The sequence below is a fragment of the Rhipicephalus sanguineus genome, chromosome 5 (assembly GCF_013339695.2).
Source record: "Rhipicephalus sanguineus isolate Rsan-2018 chromosome 5, BIME_Rsan_1.4, whole genome shotgun sequence".
Taxonomy (NCBI): Eukaryota; Metazoa; Arthropoda; class Arachnida; order Ixodida; family Ixodidae; genus Rhipicephalus; species Rhipicephalus sanguineus.
Window position 1 is genome coordinate 206,979,140 of NC_051180.1, and position 21,831 is coordinate 207,000,970.

At 49.5% G+C, this 21,831-nt stretch overlaps 1 protein-coding gene across 2 annotated transcripts in view; it reads right to left on the reverse strand.

The window, feature by feature from the left end:
• Nucleotides 1-21,831, reverse strand: part of LOC119395193 (collagen alpha-1(II) chain) — a 339,079-nt gene that overhangs the window by 114,695 nt on the left and 202,553 nt on the right. Inside the window, exon 4 of one of the 2 annotated variants that reach the window (XM_049415840.1) lies at nt 20,232-20,582. The exons of the other annotated variant lie outside the window; for it this stretch is intronic. Within the exon in view, the coding sequence (XP_049271797.1) occupies nt 20,436-20,582 (147 nt within the window). The 3' untranslated portion in view covers nt 20,232-20,435. Of the gene's footprint in view, nt 1-20,231; nt 20,583-21,831 lie in introns of those variants that run through there. 2 annotated transcript variants of the gene reach the window in all.

The window sequence follows — 21,831 nt, forward strand, 5'->3', positions numbered from 1 at the left end:
TTTTGAAATCTATAACGTGTATCCATCCGTCGGCTCCCTTCTTGATCTTGGACTCCATGCCTGCTGACGATGACGGAACAGGGTAAGTGCCCCTTGTTGTCCTTGGCGCATGTAGCTATTCTAGGCGACAGCCAATTCAAATACCTACACGAACACTTCCCGTCAGGCCCACAAGCACCATACATTGGACATTTGAGCGGCGCACAGACAACCGACATCTTAACACTGGTATGTGACGCCCCAACAGATACCACACACTTCATTATCAATGTTGGAACGAACAACCTCCACAGTCAAAATGCAGCAGAAACAATCGAATCACTAAACGACGTAATACTTTCAATCCAGACAGCTCGCCCGAACACACACATAACTGTGACAACTGTGGCTCCTCGACTACAAAACAAACACCGCCCACTGATTCACCAAACAACCGCACTGATGAGGCACACTGAGGAAAGAAACAAACTAAACACACTGATACTTAACTTGCCACATTTTCACAAGAACGTAGACGCCATCCACCACACAGAAATACACAATTCACCACACGAACACTTGGCCTGGGATGGCCTCCACCTAAACCACCGAGGCGTTGCAGCAGTCGCTCAGCGCATTAAACATCTAATTAAAGGACAACATAACGTCACTTACCAGCCCACACAAGGCCCTTCCACCATCCCTGTCTCCGTTACAGCGCCACGCACTAAAGCCACACTAGCCCACTCAGCAACATCCCACACGCAAACAACAGAACAAAAGACGAACTCACCACCGAAAACACACTCGTCTGTGAGCCAAACGGAGGCAACATACACCACAGCCGAAGCCTCCACACAAACTACACCCAACGCAAGGTCCACAGCCGAAGCCTACACACAAACAACATCCAACATGAGGCCCACAGCCGAACCTTCCACACAAATTACATGCCCACCTCCACACTACCACCAGGAACCCGACACAACCGAGACCGAAGAAACAAAATCCGCAACCGAAGTTGTCACGCAGACGCCCACTCTCATACCTCCACACACGGACACCCAGGCCGCAACAGTCGCCGAACCTAACGAACCAGAAGTTCAAACAGCTCCCAAACCGGAACGCGCGGACACACGCAGATCCACCCGCACTAAGACAAACAAGTGACAAACCCTTGAAATCACTACTCCCCATACACGCCGCATTGAATTTTTACAAGCTAGAAAACTAACCCAAAAACTCACCAACTACACCTGCCACCTCAACACGTACAAGCACTGCATAAAGAACAACACAATTCCCAAAGGACTAAAACTGAAAGCGACACCCGCGTTAGGTACTCTCTCCACCCAATATCAAGATAACTGGCAAACAGCACTAGACAACGCTTCATTTTCTCTCTTAAATATACTCAAGAGCCACTGCATGGAGCAAATTGAAGAATTTTCCCAAAAACTCGAGAACATAATTCTAACAACCGAAGAAAAAAGGGACCTAGAACAATATAAAGAAAAACAGAATAAAAAATTGAGGCAAAAGCAGAATAAGAAAATGATTTCCAATCAAGGAACACCCTCCCGAACAACCACCCTAGTCCCGCTAACAACTGACAGTACAAACAGAGAAATACCAAGCACAGCTAACATCACACAAATAGAGCAGTCCAATGTTGTAGACATTTCAAGTACATTAAGTCTAGAGGAAACAAGGGCCCTTAGCAAGGGCCTAAACTTTTGTCCAACCAACAACACAGTAGACGAATTCGAACTCCACAGAGACCTCACAGAATTTTCACGAAGAATGCGCATTAGACACTTTTTTGCAGATAACGATGGAGCAGAAACAGGTACTAAAACGCTCAGGGCTCAGTCTACTTGGACTCCCGAACCAGAACAGGCAATTGAACTCGACTTATATCTTAAAGCTATCACTGCAGAAATCATTAATCAATCGAAATCATCTAAAAAGCCTAGGAACATGACTTATTCGGAGAGTCGCATCATCTCTAACCTCAAGTCGCGCGAAGACATTATCATCAAGGAAGCCGATAAGGGAGGAAGCATAGTCATTTGGCCAACACAGAAGTACAAGCACGAGGCTTACAGACAACTCAATAACCCAGAACACTACCGCAAACTAGACAGCGATCCAACAGAACAATACACACTCACAATCACTAACACACTTAGATCCCTCCTTGCTGATGAATTAATAACTCCATCAGAATTCAAGTTTCTGAAACCAAACAACAAAGCAGCAGGGCGATTTTACCTCCTCCCCAAATTCACAAAGTACCATCCACCGAATTATACACTGCCAATATTCCAGGGCGCCCAATAGTATCAAATAACAACACCCCAACCGAGAGCCTCTCCGAATTCCTTAACCACTTTCTCGGGGACATTCCGAAGACATTCCCGTCATTTGTACAGGACACCCCACACCTACTGCGAATAATAGAAGAGATTAACAGCAAAGGCACACTACCACAAAACGCCATCCTCGTCACACTAGACGTTACCGCTTTATACACGAATATCCCGATCCCAGAGGGCCTAACCTCAATAAAGCAAACTTTAAATCAACATAATGTACAGCATTCTACTGAAGTATATTTATCATTTCTCGAACTAGTACTATCACACAACTATTTTGAATTTGAAGAAAATTACTACCTTCAAATACAAGGAACAAGCATGGGCACCCCATTCGCACCCACTTATGCAAACATATTCATGGGAATTCTGGAAACAGACTTCCTGGCTCGCTGCGCAGACAAACCCCACACGTACCTTCGGTACATTGATGACATACTTATAATATGGGGTCACGGCAGGGACAATCTAGCTAAATTTACATCATTCCTAAACTCCTTTCATCCAACGATAAAGTTCACGTCCGAGACCTCAGCTGAGAGCATCAACTTTCTTGACACAACCATATACCTTGAGAATGGTATATTAAAGACTACGCTGTATAAGAAACCATTTGACAAGCAACAATACCTAGATTATACTAGCCATCACCCAAAACATTGTAAACAGGGCATTTTCAGGAGCCAAGCAACAAGGTTACGTCGCATATGCGTAGAGGATCAGGATTACGTAAACAGACTTACTACCCTAAAAGAAACACTAGCAAACAGAAGCCATCCAAACGCGTTCCTTCATAAGGCTTACACGGACGCACTAAAACTAGATCGCACTGAGACACTCAAACCACGCCCTAAAACCACAACAACAACAACGCCTCTTCTCACTACAAAATTTTCCAACGCACTTCCGAACATAAACAACATCCTCGCAAAATACTATCCGATTCTAACAACCAACCAGAAACTTAAAAAAATCTTCCCTGAACCGCCTAAGGTTGCCTACAGACGCAACGCCAATTTTAAAGATATGCTCGTACATGCAAAACTCGCAACAAAAACTACACCAACGTCTGGACCCTGCGGGCGTCCAAGATGTTCTACGTGCAAACATATACAGCTAGCCACCAACGTAAAAAGCACAGCATCCGATTACCTTCACAAGGTAACATCGAACTTCACGTGCACCTCAAACAACCTGATCTACTGCATTGAGTGTGCCACCTGTAAAAAACAGTACATAGGCGAAACTGGACAACCAATTCATGTAAGACTGAACGGCCACCGCGCAGACACAAAGCACAACGTACCAAAAGCAGTAGCCAGCCACTTCAATCAACAAGACCACAATTTCGATCAAGCCAAACTTTACATTCTACAAACAAACTTCCGGTCACCACGTGAGAGGAAATACATGGAATCATATTTGATACACAAATTTCAATCCCTACACCCATCAGGAATAAATCTAGCTCGTGGTAATTTGGAATCGTTAAAAGCCATAGCATTATTCCTATAATATTAAGAGACATGAAGTACGCTCAGCTTTCAAAAACCTTAACCTATTCGCAAAATAAAATCCCGACCAGCTCCCATAATACACTATCAATATTCTTTTTTTAATATCTCTTAACCTTGTATAAATGTGCACATACGTGTAGATATTATTCTCTTAAGATGTTTTCATTTTCTAGTGAATCCGAACCACGGTTTCCTTCCCCCTTTCCGCGCTCCAAAGGGCGCTTCTGGCCAGCATTGTCACAGCCCTCGCTTTCTCAGGAAGTTCTACGAGTCTTATTCCGATTGTTCCCCCCCGGCCGCCCCTCGTTCCTTTCAACTTTTTTTTTTTCCCCTCTTAGTTGACGGGCGCCCAATTTTTGGAAGCCACCGACGACACTGGATGCATATGCCAGCCAATTACTTCACCCATTAAGCAGGAGCTTGCTTTTCAGGCAACCCTTTCAATATCACTTAAAGTAGGCAGGCGGCATTTTAAACGTACGCCGCCCGAGTACCTTCCTTTTTTTTTTTTGTCGTCTGTAGCTGCCTACCCCACCACCTTCTGCAGCTCCTTGGCGGACATTTAAACGTAAGCCGCCCGGTTCTTCTCCCCGCCTGTAGTTCCCTTCCTCACCACCTTCTGCAGCTCTTTGTGATGGCTGCACTCGCCCTCTCGCTTGGTTGTAGCCGCCCCCCCCCCCCCTTTTTTTTTCTTTTTTTTTTCTTTCTTTGCAGCTACCTTTAACTCTGACATGGCAGACCCGAAAGTGTTTGCAAACTCTCTTGAAATGTGGCAAGGGCTTTACTCCTCTGCTTTCGAGTTTCTCTCTTTCCAGGCATCAATTACCAACAGCAACAGACGCGCCGCCGCTGACATGACGTCATCACTAACCCCATAAAACTAACACGCCAGGGATGACAAGGCGCCTTTGACAAAGATAGGTCCCCTATCGAAACGTCGGCCAGCCTGATCTGAGGCACTTTCTCCTGTTTTGAAATCTATAACGCTTGAAAAAAGGCAGTTACGAATTCTGTGCCGGGTGATGTCCCTTTACCTCGAAATATATGCATCCAATCAGTAAGCGCCGAGAAGCTTATTCAAGCCTTTATTACCAAACTGTAACGAACACCGAAAATAGATCGAAATCGCTTCGTCCACCTCCTGCGAATCCAACCCGCGCATTCCAGTGATCACCTTCTACCAGTACAACATCGTTAGGAAGGCATAGAGCATTATAACATAAGAAAAAAAGAGCGCGGTGCAAGCCGTGCATAACATACACTGCTGAAAACTGCCAGGAGAAGCCCTCAAAGAGGAGTTTTATAGGTGATACTGAATAGTGTCGCGACGTTCGGGAGCGATAGAAATGAAGGGATAAGCTGCATAGCTACGTCCATTCTGCAGAGGTCCACAAAGACACCCTAAATTTGATGTTGTTGTGGAAGCTGAGAACAACGGCTGCCGACACCGTCACAATTCGCAAGGCAGATGTGCACTCCTGCAGCAAGCGCATGCAGTGCGAGAAACTTTAGCGTGGCAGGATATGTGATGCAATGGTGCATGGCGTGCTTAAAGCCGGAATCTCTACATAATTTCATTTTTTGCACAATAACACGTGAACAAATAAACTATAAAATACGCCAAAAAAGACTTATGGACTGTATATATATAGTAGCAGTGGTGTGATATATGAAAATAATTCTACCACAAATACTTTTTTCGTCATTTCGGCTGCCTATACGTATTTCTAAAAGTACACGTGGTGCACACCATTCGTTATAACTTTTATCTAGGTTAGTGGATTTACAATGACGTAATAAACTTGGCTTTCTTCCTCTATCTTGCTGTGGCAAGGCGCTACAATGCTGAAGACGGGTGTTACATATCCAGAAGCCAGGTGCACGATTGTATTTTATCACATATTTATTACACATACCTACCGCGCCCTAGTTGGGCATTATCGTAGGGGATTATAACATACATAACAATAGTACAAACCAATATCAAAAATACACGCTAGCATATACAGACGTCATGGTAGACGAGACAACACAGTATTACCGAGCTTAGGACAGTCCATTTTACTGACGTTTCATGTAATATTTAAATTGATTCACAAGAAGTTCTCTATGGCAGAAGAAAAGTTTGGTGCATATACTATATTATCGGGAAGCAGATTCCATTCTTCAATTGTTCGAGGAAAGAATGAAAACTTAAAAACCTTGATACGACATTGGTAGGGCCTTATTTTTCTTGCATTGTCACGTCTCTTAGAATGATAATGAGGCTCTTTTATATATATGTTTCTATCGATCTCCGTGTTACCACTGTAAATGTTGTACAAAAGCTTTAGCCTGACTATCTTTCTGCGCGTGGAAAGTAATTTCCATCCTAGTTCTTCTCTTATTTGTGAACTTCGAATTTTGTAATCATTGTTACCCGTGACGTTGGAGCATATTTTACGTTTCAATAAAGAGCGCAATAAACACAAATTGAAGAGAGCGTTCTGTTCTCTGTCTGCTCTGTTTTTATTGCACTTCCTATCGAAACTGAACTCATGCTACAAATCACTTTCCTTGCTGCAATATCTGCTGCAAAACGCTCTTTATGATCCCCATTGCATTTGCAAAAAAAAAAAAAGAAAAACAACAGTTGTACTATACCACTGTCGAGCAAAGATTCATTGTCCCCAGTATGTCCACTCAACTGTTTCCACTGTGAGCCCCTTTTTACACGAAATTATCTTAGGTTAAAGTAGAATTGCTAGCCAAACATTCGCCATCAAAGCGTAGATATTTGCTACTTAACACTATGCTGTAGATTCTATGTTCTGGCAACACCACCTATGTTAAACGGTCACTAAAGCAAATAAAAATTTATATCAGAGTGAAAGCTCAATGTATGACAACGTCTAAAACGGCAATATTATCAACACCAGTGCCCTACTTACCGAGAAATTAAGCTAAATGTATCACATGATGAGCGCCACGAGTGAGACATTTTCGAAGTGATCCCGATGACGTATGGGAGTCTGCCTACCATAAATCCCTAGTAATCAAACTAGCAGCAATAAGAAAAGAACCTTCCGTGCATCAAAAGACGTAATAAAATGCTGTTTGTTCGTTTCCGTTTGATTCATGGAAAAAAGAACTTCTGTGGCGTTGCCATGGGGAACGGCGCGCGTGGTTCAAAGGTTCCGTTTTCGCTGAACTGAGCATCGCCCTGCGCCCTGCTTCGCTCACGCGGTCGCGTCTCAGTAGTAGTTTCAGTATCGCATAATGCCACATGTGTTTTGCACGATCGTGAAAGTCGCTCTGACAGAAAGTTCGACAAAATGCTGCATGCATATGATATTGCCGGATGCCTGAATGGTGCACAACGCCAGTGCTGGAGCAAGGAAACCGATGTGTCTTTTCACTGGGTGCCGCGGAATGAACCCTTACGCTCGAAGTGGCTTAGTCGCTGAATTGGAGCCCAGCGTCGCGAGCCAATGTCTCGTTGTCAAGTTCTCCGTCCACATCCATTCCGGCGATTGCGGCAAGCTTCGATGGCTTCGATGGCTTCGATGGCCGTTGTTGCTGCTGTGGGTACCGCTACTTTCGCTCTACTGCTACTAGTGTCGGCGGGCGCGCAGTAAAGGCGGGCAACGTTGGGCACGGCAGCAGTGACGTATGAAAGTCTGATTTCAGGCGGGTGATTTCAAGTGCGCTACCGGATGCGGACGGACGGACGGACGGACGGACGGACGGACGGACGGACGGACGGACGGACGGACGGGAAAAACTAAATTAAGAAAAAAAACACCTGCAAGGTGGCCGGCCCGGGCTCAGGCCACCCGGGCATTATGTGCGGTGAGGCATAGCCTTTCCACCGCTGCCCGGGCCCGCTGGATTGCCCACAGTTGTTCTTGTAGATCTGAGCTAGTCAGAGCGCTTAGCCATCGCTCCTCGAGAAGGTCCGGTCCTATGTTGTCGTCTTTGTATATTGTGCTGATCCGTGCGCATTTCCATAAGATATGTGCCATGTCTGCGTGTTCGTGCTTGCAGAGCATAGAGCTCGCTTGTGGGTATTGTCTGGAATTTACTCTGTTTAGGTGTACTGGATTTGGGAAAGTTCTGGTTTGCAATCTTCTCCAATCTGTTTCTTGAGATTTGTCTAGTTGTTTGTGTGGTGGTGGGTATTCTTCTCGTTGCTGCTTATAGTGTGCCAGTATGTCGTGGTACGTGATGAGTCTGTCTGTCGTCTTGAATCGCTACTTCGCCATTGTCGCCTCCTCCGTCTTCCCCATCGCCTCCACCGCAGTCGTACCTCCTTCCGGGGTGGAAGAGAGGTGTGGGGCCGTCACTCACCGAGCCGCGGTTAGTTAGGTCTCGCGCGGTTCGGTGGACCTTCTCGTTGAGGTTGGGAGGGATACTCGGATCTTCTGTGTTGACTTCCCCCATGTGTGCCGGGATCCATTTGAGGTATTTGGGTGTAATTTGGCCGTTCCGGAAGTCTTCTGCTCTGCGGTTCAGGATTTTGGCTGCTTCGCTGGAGACCCATCCCTTTGTGAAATTTCAAATGGCCGTCTTGAAGTCACTGATCATTGTTCTGTCTTGTTTTCGACCATTAATTACAGCCAATGCAATTGCCGTTTCTTCCGCTGCCTCTGATGATCTGGTCCTTACGGAGCCCGTTGTCACAGTCTTCCCCTTCGTGTCTACGACTGCCATTGCGAAGAGGGAGCTGCTGACAACATCAGTATTGATGTCCAGGTTTCGGGGATAACGGGCGGCGTCTACAAAAAGCACCCCCTCCCGCGCGCCGTGGTTCTTGAGGATCGTTTTCGTGCGGCGTTTTCTTCTATCGACGTTGTGTACGGGGTGCATATTCTTCGGGATGTTTTCCGTGATTATTGCTGATCGGACGTCCGGGTGAATTTGCATCTTCGGGTCCCTCATTCCGTAGTAGTTTATGGAGATCTTTTCCATGATTTCTCTGCCAGCCTTGGTTCCGGACAATCTTTCGAGTTGCGCTATCCTCTGTGCTTCAGCGATCTCGTCCAGCGTGTTATGTACTCCGAGTTGTAGCAGCCTTTCGTTTCCTGTGTATTGTGGTAGACCCAGTGCTGCTCTGTACGCTTTTCTAATGAGCGCGTCGATCTTGGCCTTCTCGGCCTTGTTCCAGTGGACGAATGCCGCTACGTACGCATCGCAAAGGCCTGGACGAGCCGTACAACGTTTCTTTCTTTAATGCCCCTTCTTTTGTTGGAGACTCTCTGTATTAGCCTAACAGCCGCCATGACTTTTTTTTACAGGCGCGTTACGATTTCGGCGTTTGTTCCCCTGGCTTCGACCCATAGACCCAAGACTCTGATCTTCTGAACCATGGGTATCTCCGTGCCATTTCTAGTGGTTAATCTGATTCCCCGTTTGTGTAGTTCTGCCACGTCTCTGGATGGTGTGCCCAGTCTCTTGGGGCGCTATAGCAGCAGTTCCGACTTCCCTGGCGAGCATTCCAGTCCTGTGCCCTCCAGATGATTCTCGACTGCCTCCACCGCCTCTTGAAGTCTGTTCTCCATCTCGACCGCACATGCGTCTTTCTTGGTCCAAATCGTAATATCGTCTGCATAAACTTCAATTTGCTCTAATTTTTCTGATAATCCGACCATGATGAGGTTGAAGAGCATCGGTGACACGACGGACCCTTGCGGTGTCCCCGCACTGCCCATATCCACCTGGATGCTCTCCTCCTCGTCCAGTCTGATCCTGGCTTTTCTTTCCGTAAGAAAATTTGTAATGTAATTGTACGTTCGTTCGCCCAGGCCGAATTTCGCAATTCTATCGAGGATGGCCGCGTGCTTGACCATATCAAAGCCTTCTTTAGATCTAGTCCGAGTATCGCCCTCAGGCCTCGTCCAGTGGTGTCTATGACTTGCTCCTTGAGTTGTATCATGGCATCCTGTGTAGACAGCCCTCTTCTGAAGCCGATCGTGTTGCTGCTGTATATGTTGTTAGACTCCAGGTAGCCGTTAACTCTATTCAGGCAAGCATGTTCCATCACTTTACCGACGCAGGAAGTGAGGGAGATGGGCCGCATGTTCTGTATTTCTAGGGGCTTACCCGGTTTAGGGATGATGATCACGTCGGACCTTTTCCATGCGTCGGGTATCCCCCCGTTCCGCCAGCACTCGTTGATATAGTCTGTCAAACGGCTCGTTGCCTAGTCGTCCAGGTTCCGGAGCATTTTGTTGGTCACTTTGTCGGGACCTGGAGCTGACTTCGTCTTGATGGTCTGCAGGACTGCCCTGATTTCTTGCTGGGAGAAGTCTCTGTCAAGATGCTCGTTGGGAGAGCCCGAGTAGTCCCGGTGTTCGACTGCTGGGGATCTGTCGAGGTACAGCTTGACAATTTGGTCACCCATCTCACAGATGTTTCCTTTGTACTTGTGTCTGATTTTGGCCATTTCCGCTTTCGCTGCCGTCTTGGTGGCCGTGGGGTCGAGCAGGTGCTTGAGGATCTTCCACGTCTTGCCCGTGTTGATGTTACCGTCCATAGCGTCGCATACCTCGTCCCATTCCTGATTGCATAGCTGGGCGCAGTGTGTTTCGATGTGCTTGTTTAGTTCCGCGATTTTTCGCCGTAGATTTCTGTTGCGTTTTTGCCTGTACAGGCGTTTCTGAATGGATTTTTTCGCTTCTACAAGGTGTGCGAGTCTGCTGTCCATCGGCGGTGAATGACCACCGCCGCCGTCGTCATCGTCGTCCTCTGCTTCTCGTCGAGCCCACCAGTCATCCCACTCCATCTCGGTTGTGGCCTTTTCTATGTCTCGTAGCAGCTCCCTGCCCCATTCTTCTATGTTTCTGATGGGTCCCTGTTCTTTTTCGTCTCTGCTTGTGCGGAATTTGTCCCAGTCTACAAGCCTGACCTTGTGTTTCCTACTTATGGCGGGAGGTTCTCCTAGGGCGATGCTCAGGATCCTGTGATCGCTCCCCAAGTCCTCGAAAGTGTTCTCCCAGGTGATTCTCCCGGCATTCTTACACAGCGTTAAGTCCGGTGTGGTGTCCCTATGGGGGCCCGCACCGATTCTGGTGTGCGAGGCCGGACTCGTTGAGAAGGGTTAGGCCGGCCTTTTCAATGAGGTCGGCCAGTTCATTTCCCTTCTTTGACGAGTGCCCATATCCCCATTGCGTGTGCGGAGCGTTAAAGTCCCCTCCGATGACGAGCCTGCTGTCGCCCGTGATGGTCATCGTTTCGTTAATTCTTCAAAATTATGTGTTAGGCCCTTTTTAGACGGGCTGCTGTATACGTTCAGGACGAAAGTGCTGCTTTCCCTGTTGCTGCGTGGCAGGACTTCTATGAGGATGTGGCTAATGTCCGTGCTTTTTTTCATTACGCGCGGAATCGCGACCAGTCCTTTCTTGACTAATGTGGTCACGACCGTGTCCCTCTCCTTTCCTTTTGTACGTTGCTTGTGGGTGGCGTACCCAGCAATTTTGGCGTGGTCGAATGTCTCTTGGAGAATTATTACGTCAGGCTTTTTTCTTTTTGTGGTGGTTTTGATGTGTTGCGCCGCAACGATGCTTTTTTATTTGAAAAGGTGCGGCAGTTCCACTGCCAGATGACGAGTCTTCCCCTGTTGGTGCCCGCCGTCTCTACGAGATCCTTTTCTCCAGCTCTTCGAGCCGCTTGTCGTGCTTTAGGGCTTGCGCCTTCCTTTCTGCCTCGCTGTCGCTAATTCGTACCACCAGCATCTCGAACATTTTCTCCATTTTGTCTGAGAGCTTGTTTATCATGCCCTCGAGGACATCTGTTTTCTTTGTGCTAGGGCGAGGCCTCTTGACCTCCTGTTCTGAACCGTCCTGTTCTTTAGACTTGGTCACCAGTATCTTTCGCTTGGCGCCCGGTTAGTTGTGCTACCTCTTCTACCATTTCCACCTCCTCCTGCTCCATGGTTTTGGTGGATAGAGTGGAGACAGCAGCGACGGCGTTAAACGGAGGTGACGACGTGTGTCTGCATTTTCGTGAGTACTTCATTAGGCGTTTTCTGTAGTTGGTCTATTTTTTTGGCAGATTAGCTGTTCTGTTCTTTTTTTTTGCTTTTTCGAGCTCCTGCCTGAGTAGCTTGTTTTCCGTCCTATATTGCTCCACGCGTTCCTGTATGTCTTCGTAATTACCCCCATCGTTAGTGGTGTTGCCGGACCCTCCCGATTCCTGATCGGCCACTCTGTCTCACCAGCTCACCTTGTCTGGCGTCTTCTGCCCTTCTCGCTTCTTCCCCATCGCTTCGGGCTTCTTCCCCTCTGAGGCGGATCTCGACCCGCGCTCGGCGTGTGATGAGTGGAGTGCGCGTTTGAATTGTGCGCCTTTGAAAAGTGTGCATCATAACGAGAAAGACGACAAGGCGTGCGAGCGCGTAGATGAGCACAGTGTCGAAAGGAAGACGACGACGATGAAAACCTTCACGAGGGCGCGAGGCGTAAGGGTTCGACGGACAAGTGGCCCAATAGGAAGTCACCACGGAGATTCCAGGGGCCAATAGTTGGGCACCACAAAACTTCAGCATCGCCAATCAAAAGGAAACAAGTGTGCCTGAGGTCGAGGAAAGCCTGGAAGACAGAGAGTTGGCAGTTGGAGGCGAACGGGGCAGCAAGACGGTAGCCGGGCGCTGAAGACGGGCAGTCGGGTTACGGACCCGAGCCTTCAGGACTTCACCCGGCCGGGACCTTCGGACCGCGGCGTCCAGGGAGGGCGAACTTCAACGGTTCGTCCGTTCGAGAGCAAGGCTTGCTGATCCCGGTGCAGGCAAAGCAACGGCAGTTGGGCTACGGGCCCGAGTCTTGCATCGAGCCGCCTCATCGGGCATACCTTGGCTTCGCCATGCATCGCCGAGCATCGACCGTTCCCTCGTCAACACCAGGCAGACCCATCAACCTTACGGTCCTCCAGCCAAGCCTCCGCTAGTGGGTGAGACCAGACTAACATTCTTCCCCGCTCTGCTGTTTAACCGCGCCGGAACTATACCGCTTAGCTTAAAACATTGAACTTGTGCTTTATTTGTGATTAAGAACCTTTTGCCGCGTGTAGTGAACCTTTTGTTCAGTGTTTAGTGTTTTGTAGATTTTTTTTCCCTTCTCTAATGGTTTATTAAAGTTTCTTTTGTGTGTGTGTTTAAACCAACGGCTTCGTCCCTGATAAAGCTCTCCGACGCTCACGTCGTAAAAAGAGCTGTCGAAAACAGAAAAAACAAAGAACCTGCATCACACGGCCCTGACTCTGCTTCTGGACCTTGACCTCAAGCTTGATCCGCCCCTCGCTCCCGGCCGGGACCTGGATGTGGATCTGGACCTTGATGTGGATGCAGGGGGTGGTTGTGCGTTGCTGCGTCCGCAGGTGTCCCGAGTCATGGGAGCCGGCTACCCGCTGGAGTTCTTCCTCGTTTCTTCTCGCTGTCCATCTTCTTTGTTTTACCATGTACGGCGTCTTAAATTTAGCCCTGCAAGTCCGGTCTGCCGTGGGGTGCGCCTCTCCGCAGAGCTTGCACTTGGGCGTCCATTCATGGTCTTCGGCAGGGTTTTTCGTGCCGGACGCCGGGCACAGCTTGTCGTCCGGTCTTGGGCACACGTCGGGTCTGTGGCCGAGCCTGCCGCACTCTTTACGAAAGTCTATTTGTTTCCGGTAGAGGGAAACTCTCATCATGATGCTGTTGAAGTACGCCCACATGGGGACCCTGTTTCCTCGTACAGTAGTATTACTGTGGTCGTGCTGCCCAGTCTCTTGGCGTACGCCAGCGAAGGGTTCCTCGCGTTCACCAGTGCGTGCATGAGCTGGTCTTGTGTGTACTTCAGGGGAATGTTGCGGATTATCCCCTTGGCCATCTCTTCCGGCGCCGAGACGTACGCGTTGGTCTCGTGCTTCGTCTCGTTGATTGTTAATTTCTTGATTTTGACGATTTTCGTCGCCGTCTTCTCGTCCGGTGTGGCAGATCGTGACAATTTCGTCGCTCCTCATTCCTGCTTCATGGCGTATCGCTTCGTCGAGGCTGGCTCTGCAGGTGTTTCTGATGTTCAGCCCGTCTCTTGGTCTGACGATTACCTTGATGTCGTTTCTAGGTAGCCTGGGCATCTTGCTTGCTCGTAAAATCTTCATTATGCTCTTCCCGCCTCTGCGCGTCGGGCTTCTCGAGCGGGTGCCTTGCTTTTCTGCCTCTTCGTTACGGTTCGCGCGGTCCTTTCTTCTGTACGTAACGTCGATCCATCCCTCTGCGTCGCCGTCCTCGGCGCGTCTCGTAGGATCGCTTTTGTCCTCTAGGGAATTGTCACTCGGAGTGTCTCCTACTTCTGACTCAACTACCTCCATTTCGGAGGTGCTTCCGATCTCCAGGTTTACAGCGCGTCACCGTTTTTCACCCTGCTGGAGGCCGATGCCGTCCTGGACAGCGTTAGGCTTAGCTGTGCACACACGCAGCTCGGGTGGTTTTCACATCGAAAAAGCTTCGAAAAAGGTCGCTCACCAAGGTTCTCGGTGTCCAAGGGCTCGGGATCGATTGGCGCTATCCGAGGGTGGTTGGTTTTCGGGTATTTGACTCGATAAGTCTGCGGAAAACATTCATAAAAGGCAGAGCCGACGTGAAGTGCGTCCGCAGCTATGCGTTGCCAAACGCCCCCCCCCCCCCCCCCCCCCCCCGCGATGCAGACCACTTAAAACGTGATTTTCAAATGCGGAGCAGTTTCTTAGTCGCCCCTGCGGCGTCGGCCGCCGTCCACACCCCCACTGCGCATGCTCGGCTCGTCTCGTGCCGGCAGCAGGCCTCTCCTCTCCCTCCCTCGCATGGTCGGCTAGTCTCGTGCCGGCAGCAGGCCTCTCCTCTCCCTCCCTCCCTCCTCTCCGTCCCTCTCTCCTCTCGATCGAACGCGGGTGGTGTGTATATAAGCGGCGGAGCGCGTGTTCGGAATTCAGTCAAGGGCGTCTTGGCTTTCGCTTGACTTGACGCTTTGCTTGACTCGAGTAGATGCGATGGAAGCAACAGTACCTTCAATCAGCGTCCCACCACTCGTTGAAGGCAATGTTACCCCACCCTCACCGTCGTCGGCGTCAACAACAGCAAGCAACGCAGAAGACAAGGCTGCGAAGAGACGAGCATACGACACCGAACGCAAGCGTTTGAAGCGAGCTGCGGACCCGGAACTTCGTGCACGAGAAGCTGCTGCGAGACGGCAACGACGTGCTGCGTATCCTTCACTTGGGGAACGAGAAGCAGCTGCGAAACGGCAACGACGGGCTGTGGATCCTGAACGTCGTGCTCGAGAAGCAGCAACCGTTCGGGAATGTCGAGCAGCGGATCCATCACTCGGGCAGCGCGACGCTTCTGCGAAACCCAATTACGCAACATTTTATTTCAAAATAAGCACTTCCTTGGCATAAAAGTAGCACTACGAGATTGCTGGACCGCTATTTCAACAATCAAGGTCGACTTAATATTTGCCTTTACTGTCCCTTTAATGGATCGGGCCTCTGTCGGGCCTGATCTGCCGTCGGGCCGGGCCGGGCCGGGTAAGCGAAATTTTTTCGCGGGTTCGGGCCGGGCCCGGGCGGGTAAACTTGTAAACAGGGCCGGGCTCGGGCGGGTAAACTTGAACGAGTTCGGGACCCGCGCCGGGCCCGGGCCGAAAATCACGGCCCGTGCAGTGCTCTAGCGTGCATGCGTGTGTGTGCGTGTATTTCTTGAATACTTCCTGTATGTTCTTTTTCCTATCTCTTTTTGTGCTTCCTCTTCGTGCTTGCGCAGTACGCCACCCGCCTGAGCTGCTCTGTGGCACATCGTGAGAAGGGATTCCAGCCAAACTTACGAGGAACACAGGATGTCGTCTTTCTTCCTGTGTCCCTAGTGCTTTTGATTGGAAACACTCCTCACGGCCTCCCTCCTCCAAGCGTCAGTTTATGACGCTATCATGTGACAGCATGTAGTCACATCTTCGTGTGACGTCACTGTGACATCACAATTTTCGCCAGTAGGTGATGTCATGGTAACATGAAATGATGGCGTCATTACGTGAGATCATAGCTCACTCAGAGGAGGTCACGTGGTTTTTTTCATTCCTGGCTGGACAATCGACAGACGCCGCAATATCAACCAGGTGTGCCATTTTACAGCTCCCCTGCCAAATAAGTTTTCTTAGCGAGACGAGGCTTGAAGCCGGGCCCTCATAGCCAGAATGGAAGCGTCTTATTTATTGCGCTACACACTCACGCTTGTAGAATATGAATTTAGTGGAAGCACATGACTGTTGTGCCGACCATACAAAAAAGATGGCTGATCCCTCCATCATATGAATCGGTATTACACGAAAGTGAAACGTGTCATCAGAGATGTAGTTTATTGTTTATAGTGCTTTGATATAGAGAGATTGTATAATGTCTCTTGTGGTTTGGCACATAAAGCACTGCTTCAGGTGGACGCACCCACACTGATGCCTAGTGACACATCTCCGTCCCGACGACTGACGCCCATGATCATGAATTAACCCTTGCTGTAGCTGACGCTGTTAACATATACCTGTACACCCCATATGGTGCATTCCGCGCAAAGGTATTATTACCATCAGCACGCGCATAATAATTAATGATACTCGATATACACTCCTTCAAAGCGTCATGAAACGCGAAGAGGAACGCGGCCCGCGTCGTGTCTTCCCTCTAGCCTGGCCGTTAATTCTCACAAGACAAGCAAGGAACGCAGTGCGACAGCCAGGCGAGCATCGGAGAACTATTTCAGGGGTGAAGCACCTTAGGGTCTCGGCGTATCGTCGTGCATCGTCGTCTGCTCTCGTGACGGTTCACTTGCTTGAGGGCAAGAGAGGGTGCCATCGTCTTAGCGCTCGCCGTGTGTCGAGAAAGAGCGAACGGCAAGCGTTGATTATGCAAACACTCTTTGTGTGATGAACGTTGAGCTACGAGCTCGCAAGGTACAAGAACGCGCCCTCGCCCGCAAGAGACTGCGCCGACGCAGGCAGCGTCTGCTAGCAAGTTTCCTGATTGAAAAAAAAAATGTCGCCCGCATCTTCCACGGGGGGAACTCGAGTAAATGCGTCGCAGAGTGGGGGGTGGGGTATCGCGTGAATGTTGCGTAATTGGGTTTCGCGAAGCGTCGCGCTGCCCGAGTGATTGATCCGCTGCTCGACGTTCTGCTTCTCGATCGTTGCTGCTTCTCGAGCACGACGTTCATGATCCACAGCCCGTCGTTGCCGTTTCGCAGCTGCGTTTCGTTCCCCGAGAGAAGGATCCGCAGCCCGTCGTTGCTCTCTCGCAGCAGATTCTCGTTCGCGAAATTCCGGGTCCGCAGCTCGCTTCAAACGCTTGCGTTCAGCGTCGTATGATCGTCTCTTCGCAGCCTTGTCTCCTGCGTTGTTGCTGTTGTGGACGCCGACGACGGTGAGGGTGGGTAACGTTGCCTTCAACGAGTGGTGGGACGCTGATTGAAGGTACTGTTGCTTCCATCGCATCTACTCGAGTCAAGCAAAGCGTCAAGTCAGCGAAAGCCAAATAAAGACGCCCTTGACTGAACTCCGAACGCGCGCAGCCGCGCTTATATACACACCGCCCCCGTTCGATCGAGACGAGGGAGGGACGGAGAGGAGGGAGGAAGGGAGGGAGGGAGAGGCCTGCTGACGGCACGAGACGAGCCGAGTATGCGAGGGAGGGAGAGGAGAGGCTTGCTGCCGGCACGAGACGAGCCGAGTAGGCGCAGTGGGGGGTGTGGACGGCAGCCGACGCGGCCGGTGCGACTAAGAAATGCTCCGCATTTAAAACCGACTGCTCTCGCTGCACAGCCGTTCACCGGCCACCCCGTATATATAGGCACTGGATCATGACCCGCGATGTCGTGCCGGCGAGAGATTTCTCTTTTGCGTAGTTGAACAATAAATGTTCGCAACGTGCACGTTAACTAAAAGCGGACCGCGGGTCTCTGTGTCTAATCTTTCTTATGTCTCTCATTGCCCACTAGCAGTGATTTTGCTGTGGGAAACACCAGCGCACACTGCATGCTTGGCCCCTCACAGGTATCATGTTGATGCAGCTGAAACACCGTTCCCTACATGATTCACCCCTCCCCAATTTTCTTTTAGATGCGAAGCAGCTTTTCTTCGGGGCTGTGCGCGTCGTCGGTGGTGGCGTCCGCGCTCCACCGCGCATGCGCCTTCTCTCTCTCCCACTCTCCTCCTTTTGGTAAGTGTTCGGTCGCTCACTCTCCTCACCTCCCCCGCGATGCAGCCGCGGCGCAGCCTCTCCTCCCACGTGATGCAGCCGCGCCGCAGCCAAATACAGACTGTAACCCACTCTCCCCTCCCATTTCATGTGTATATATGCGAGTGCGCTCGGTCGGCTTCCGTCATTCTCGCTTCGCTCCCATTCAGATGAGTTGTAAGATCAACGTCGGCGCCACTCGTTCACTCGGCGCTAACAGAAAGGAACGCACAAGCACAACGCAATGATACACAAACACTAAATGCAAATCTTACACACTAACAGAAACACCGAGTGAACGTAACGGAAACTAGGCGTGCCCCCCCCCCCCCAATGCTCCCTCGCATCCCCTCATGGTTTCCTTGAGTGGGAGATGGTGTAATTTTTTTTAATATGGATGGATGCTATGAGCCACCACTTCGGGATGTGTTAAACGTTCGCAAATACTCTTCGCTTGTTGAAAACGCGCCGAAAGGGACGGTCGTAGCAGCAGCACGTCGCCGGAGGTGATCGCAGAGGGCACGCATCGCTTCTCTACCGCGTCCAGGTTGTAATGTCGGCATCCAGATGGCGACACCACCTCGCGAACAAGAGCACCGTGGGAACAAAGTGCGAGAGATAAAAGGCGCGTTCGTGTAGCCTCGGTCATGTGCTTGGCTGTGGCGTAGTCGGTTGAACGTCCGCCAGCCATCGTCGCAAACCGAAAGGCCGTGGGCTCGACCCCGGTCAAACAAACCTTTTTCTTTATTGCGATAGCATTATATGGACAGTCTCGGCTGGAAAATGTCCGTCCCCCGTCGCCGTCATTCACCGTATATGTATAAGTATGTATATATATAGAAATGCCACAAAGAAAATAATTAAGAAATTCTTTCTGACGCGCGGAATCGAACGGGCGACCTCTCGCTTTGCAGCCCGCCGCGTTAGACGTTAGGCCACGCAGCACCGTCTGTCAGCCTGCTAACTGCGAGCTATTTATATACACCATGTATTCAGCATGCTTTCTTAGTGGCCGCATAGATGGCGCGACGTGCGCGCGTGTTGCGCGCTTTAAAGATCGTCGCCCCGCCCCTGCGAACGCCGTTGCTGTTCGCTCTACAGGGGTCGTCGCTTTCGTGCTCTTATCTCAAGGAAAGAAGGGGCGGCCGGTGGGGTGCTTCGCTTCGCTCGCTGCAGTGGCCGCGTTTGCGAAAGGAGCGCGCTGTTCAAACAGAAATAAGTAACAACTGTGACAATTAGTTCGCGCTCGTCTTGTGTGTACCTGTTCGTTTGTTTCGTGCGTCCTGCTTTTATGTTTGAGCAGTGCGCTTCAAGTGTCGAGCTGTGACGCATTAGTTCGCGCTCGTCCTGTGTGCGTTCTTTTCGTGCGTCCTTTGGCTCGAGCGATGCGCTGGCAATTTCGAGCTGCTTTCCGTTCTTCGCGTTACATTACAATTTATTGCTATCGCAATCATTGCTTCGCCGTTGCGGCGAAACTTGTGACTTTTTTTATAGCCATGTGATCGCTTTGATTTTGTTGGTGTATTTGCGTCACGGAAATACGTCAATACACTCTGGTGTACCCTGGCACAAACACTTTCGCATTAAAGAAAAACTATTGAAAAACAGAGTACTTCCCATGGGTGTTTCATTGAAATATTTCCTTTTGGCGGAATGAGCGCCCACTCTAGCGCACCGTGTAAACTTGATGGCAAGAATTGCAGATTTCAGGAAAATTCCGCTTTGAGAAAATTAACTCCAAGCACACGTTTTTATGTTCGCGGGATGGTCCCTTTCGTTGGCAAGGTCTGGTGTCACGCGCTTGGTAGTATACTGTCATTTTGATGGGCCGTTCTTGACGTTGACGAAAACTGGAAAGAGGATGAAAGATTCCGTTGTGATGGCCGCCCGAAAACAGCGTTCCAGACACGACCGCTACATAGAATAAAATTGAACACTTACTACCGCTTAAACAACTCTGAAAGGTGATTCTGCGTCATTGTGCACTCATTCTCGTGTACAATGTTGCGGTGTCATTGGTGTAGATGTGTGGCGTGGATTGGATGCCGTACTGCGTTCTATAATAGACGGAGCCATCACTAACCATAAGAAACGGGCAAACCTTCTAGCGCACTGATACAGAAACACCGAGGAAGGCACCATGAACTCTGGGCGAACTTTAGTGAGAATTAATTTATTCCTGGTATACAAGCCGGTCAGAGTGACAACCAGCTTTCTCAACACTGGTAAACGAAAATAATTTATTCACATGTTACTGAGGCACAATGCAGCGATCTACATGTATAAAACATTAAAATGCTTTATAAGTCCATTTTCAACTGCGCGCAGCGTCGGGAAAATTGTCAGTGATCTTGTATCTCTAGTAGAAGCAGGCAGGTCCAACTTCTACTCCAAACTCCTGGTTCTTGAGGCCTATGTCTTTCGGGGCAATGTCCACGATTGGGAGCCGTTGTGCCTTGTCGGATTTATACTGCAGGATGGTGTAGCTCCACTTGTCTGAACGATCCTGTAAGCAAAATACCATTACATTTACAATGTCCATGCTTACTGTGGTCGTGCAATTCAGCAAGAAACCTCAAAGGTGCGTGTTCGACTCCAGACCAGGGCGGCTACATTTTGTTGGGGGCGAAATGCAAAAAATTGCCGGCGCACGTCACGAGAGCGCCGTGGTCGAAAGTACTCCGGAGTCTGCCTCTGCGGTGTAGCTCATCGGCAGATCATGGTATCTGTTTTTTTTATTTATTTATTTTCTGTACATTTAACAGAAAGGCTACAGAGCCTGACGGAGGTTTTATCTCCAAAACGCAGTCTAGAATAAAGACATGTTTACACAACTTGGAAGCAATTAGGGAACAATATTTTATACAAGGACTCACCATCAGGTAATTTTTAACCCGACATATCACCATCACAAATGTAAAAAGGCACATGATAGTAAGTAGCAATGAAATACGAAAAATAAGATCAATAACGCAATACAGTAACATAACACTTGAACGAACGTCCATTAAGTGAACAATTTATCTGTAAGAAATTTTTTTAAATCCCCCAGTAAAGTGGCGTTGAACGCAGTGCTAGCTCCCTTCATTTTAACAAGATTCAATGGATAGCGAATTTCTTTTCCGCAACACAATCTGTAACACGATCGAATGCCTTTTTAAGTCACGTTGATCAGTTGAACTAGTACAGCGAGATAGCGAACAACTTTATGAAAATGCCCGCAGAGACGATTAGGTTCCCTCCACGCAGGGAGGACGAGCTTTCATTGGGAGGCGGCCATTGCGTCAGTCTCGTGCGTTGCGCTCCTCGAGGTCTTGCTCTCTCGCTACTTCCGAGGGTACGAAAGGTCCCGAATGACTAGGAACGTCTCTGATTATTTTCGAATCTTTCGATGACATTACGGGCACAGCGTGAGCACTAGAGTTCACGAGGGACCCACCCAATAAGACAGCCACGGCGATGAAGACAACTGCCATGATGACGACCACGGTGTCCCCGGCTACAATCGTGATGCAGCAACTCAGGGAGTACACCTTCCGCGGATCAGCCTTAGAGGACCCGTAAAGCTAGCTGAAAACATACGACTACGTCGGAGCATTCAACAATTGGGACAGTGAAGAGAAACTACGTCATCTGTACTTCTACCTAGAAGACGCCGCGATAACCTGGCTCGAGAATTTGGAGTATACAGTACGAACCTGGGATCTCTTCCGAACCACATTCCTTGACACCTTCACGAGCGTAGTGCGTAAGGG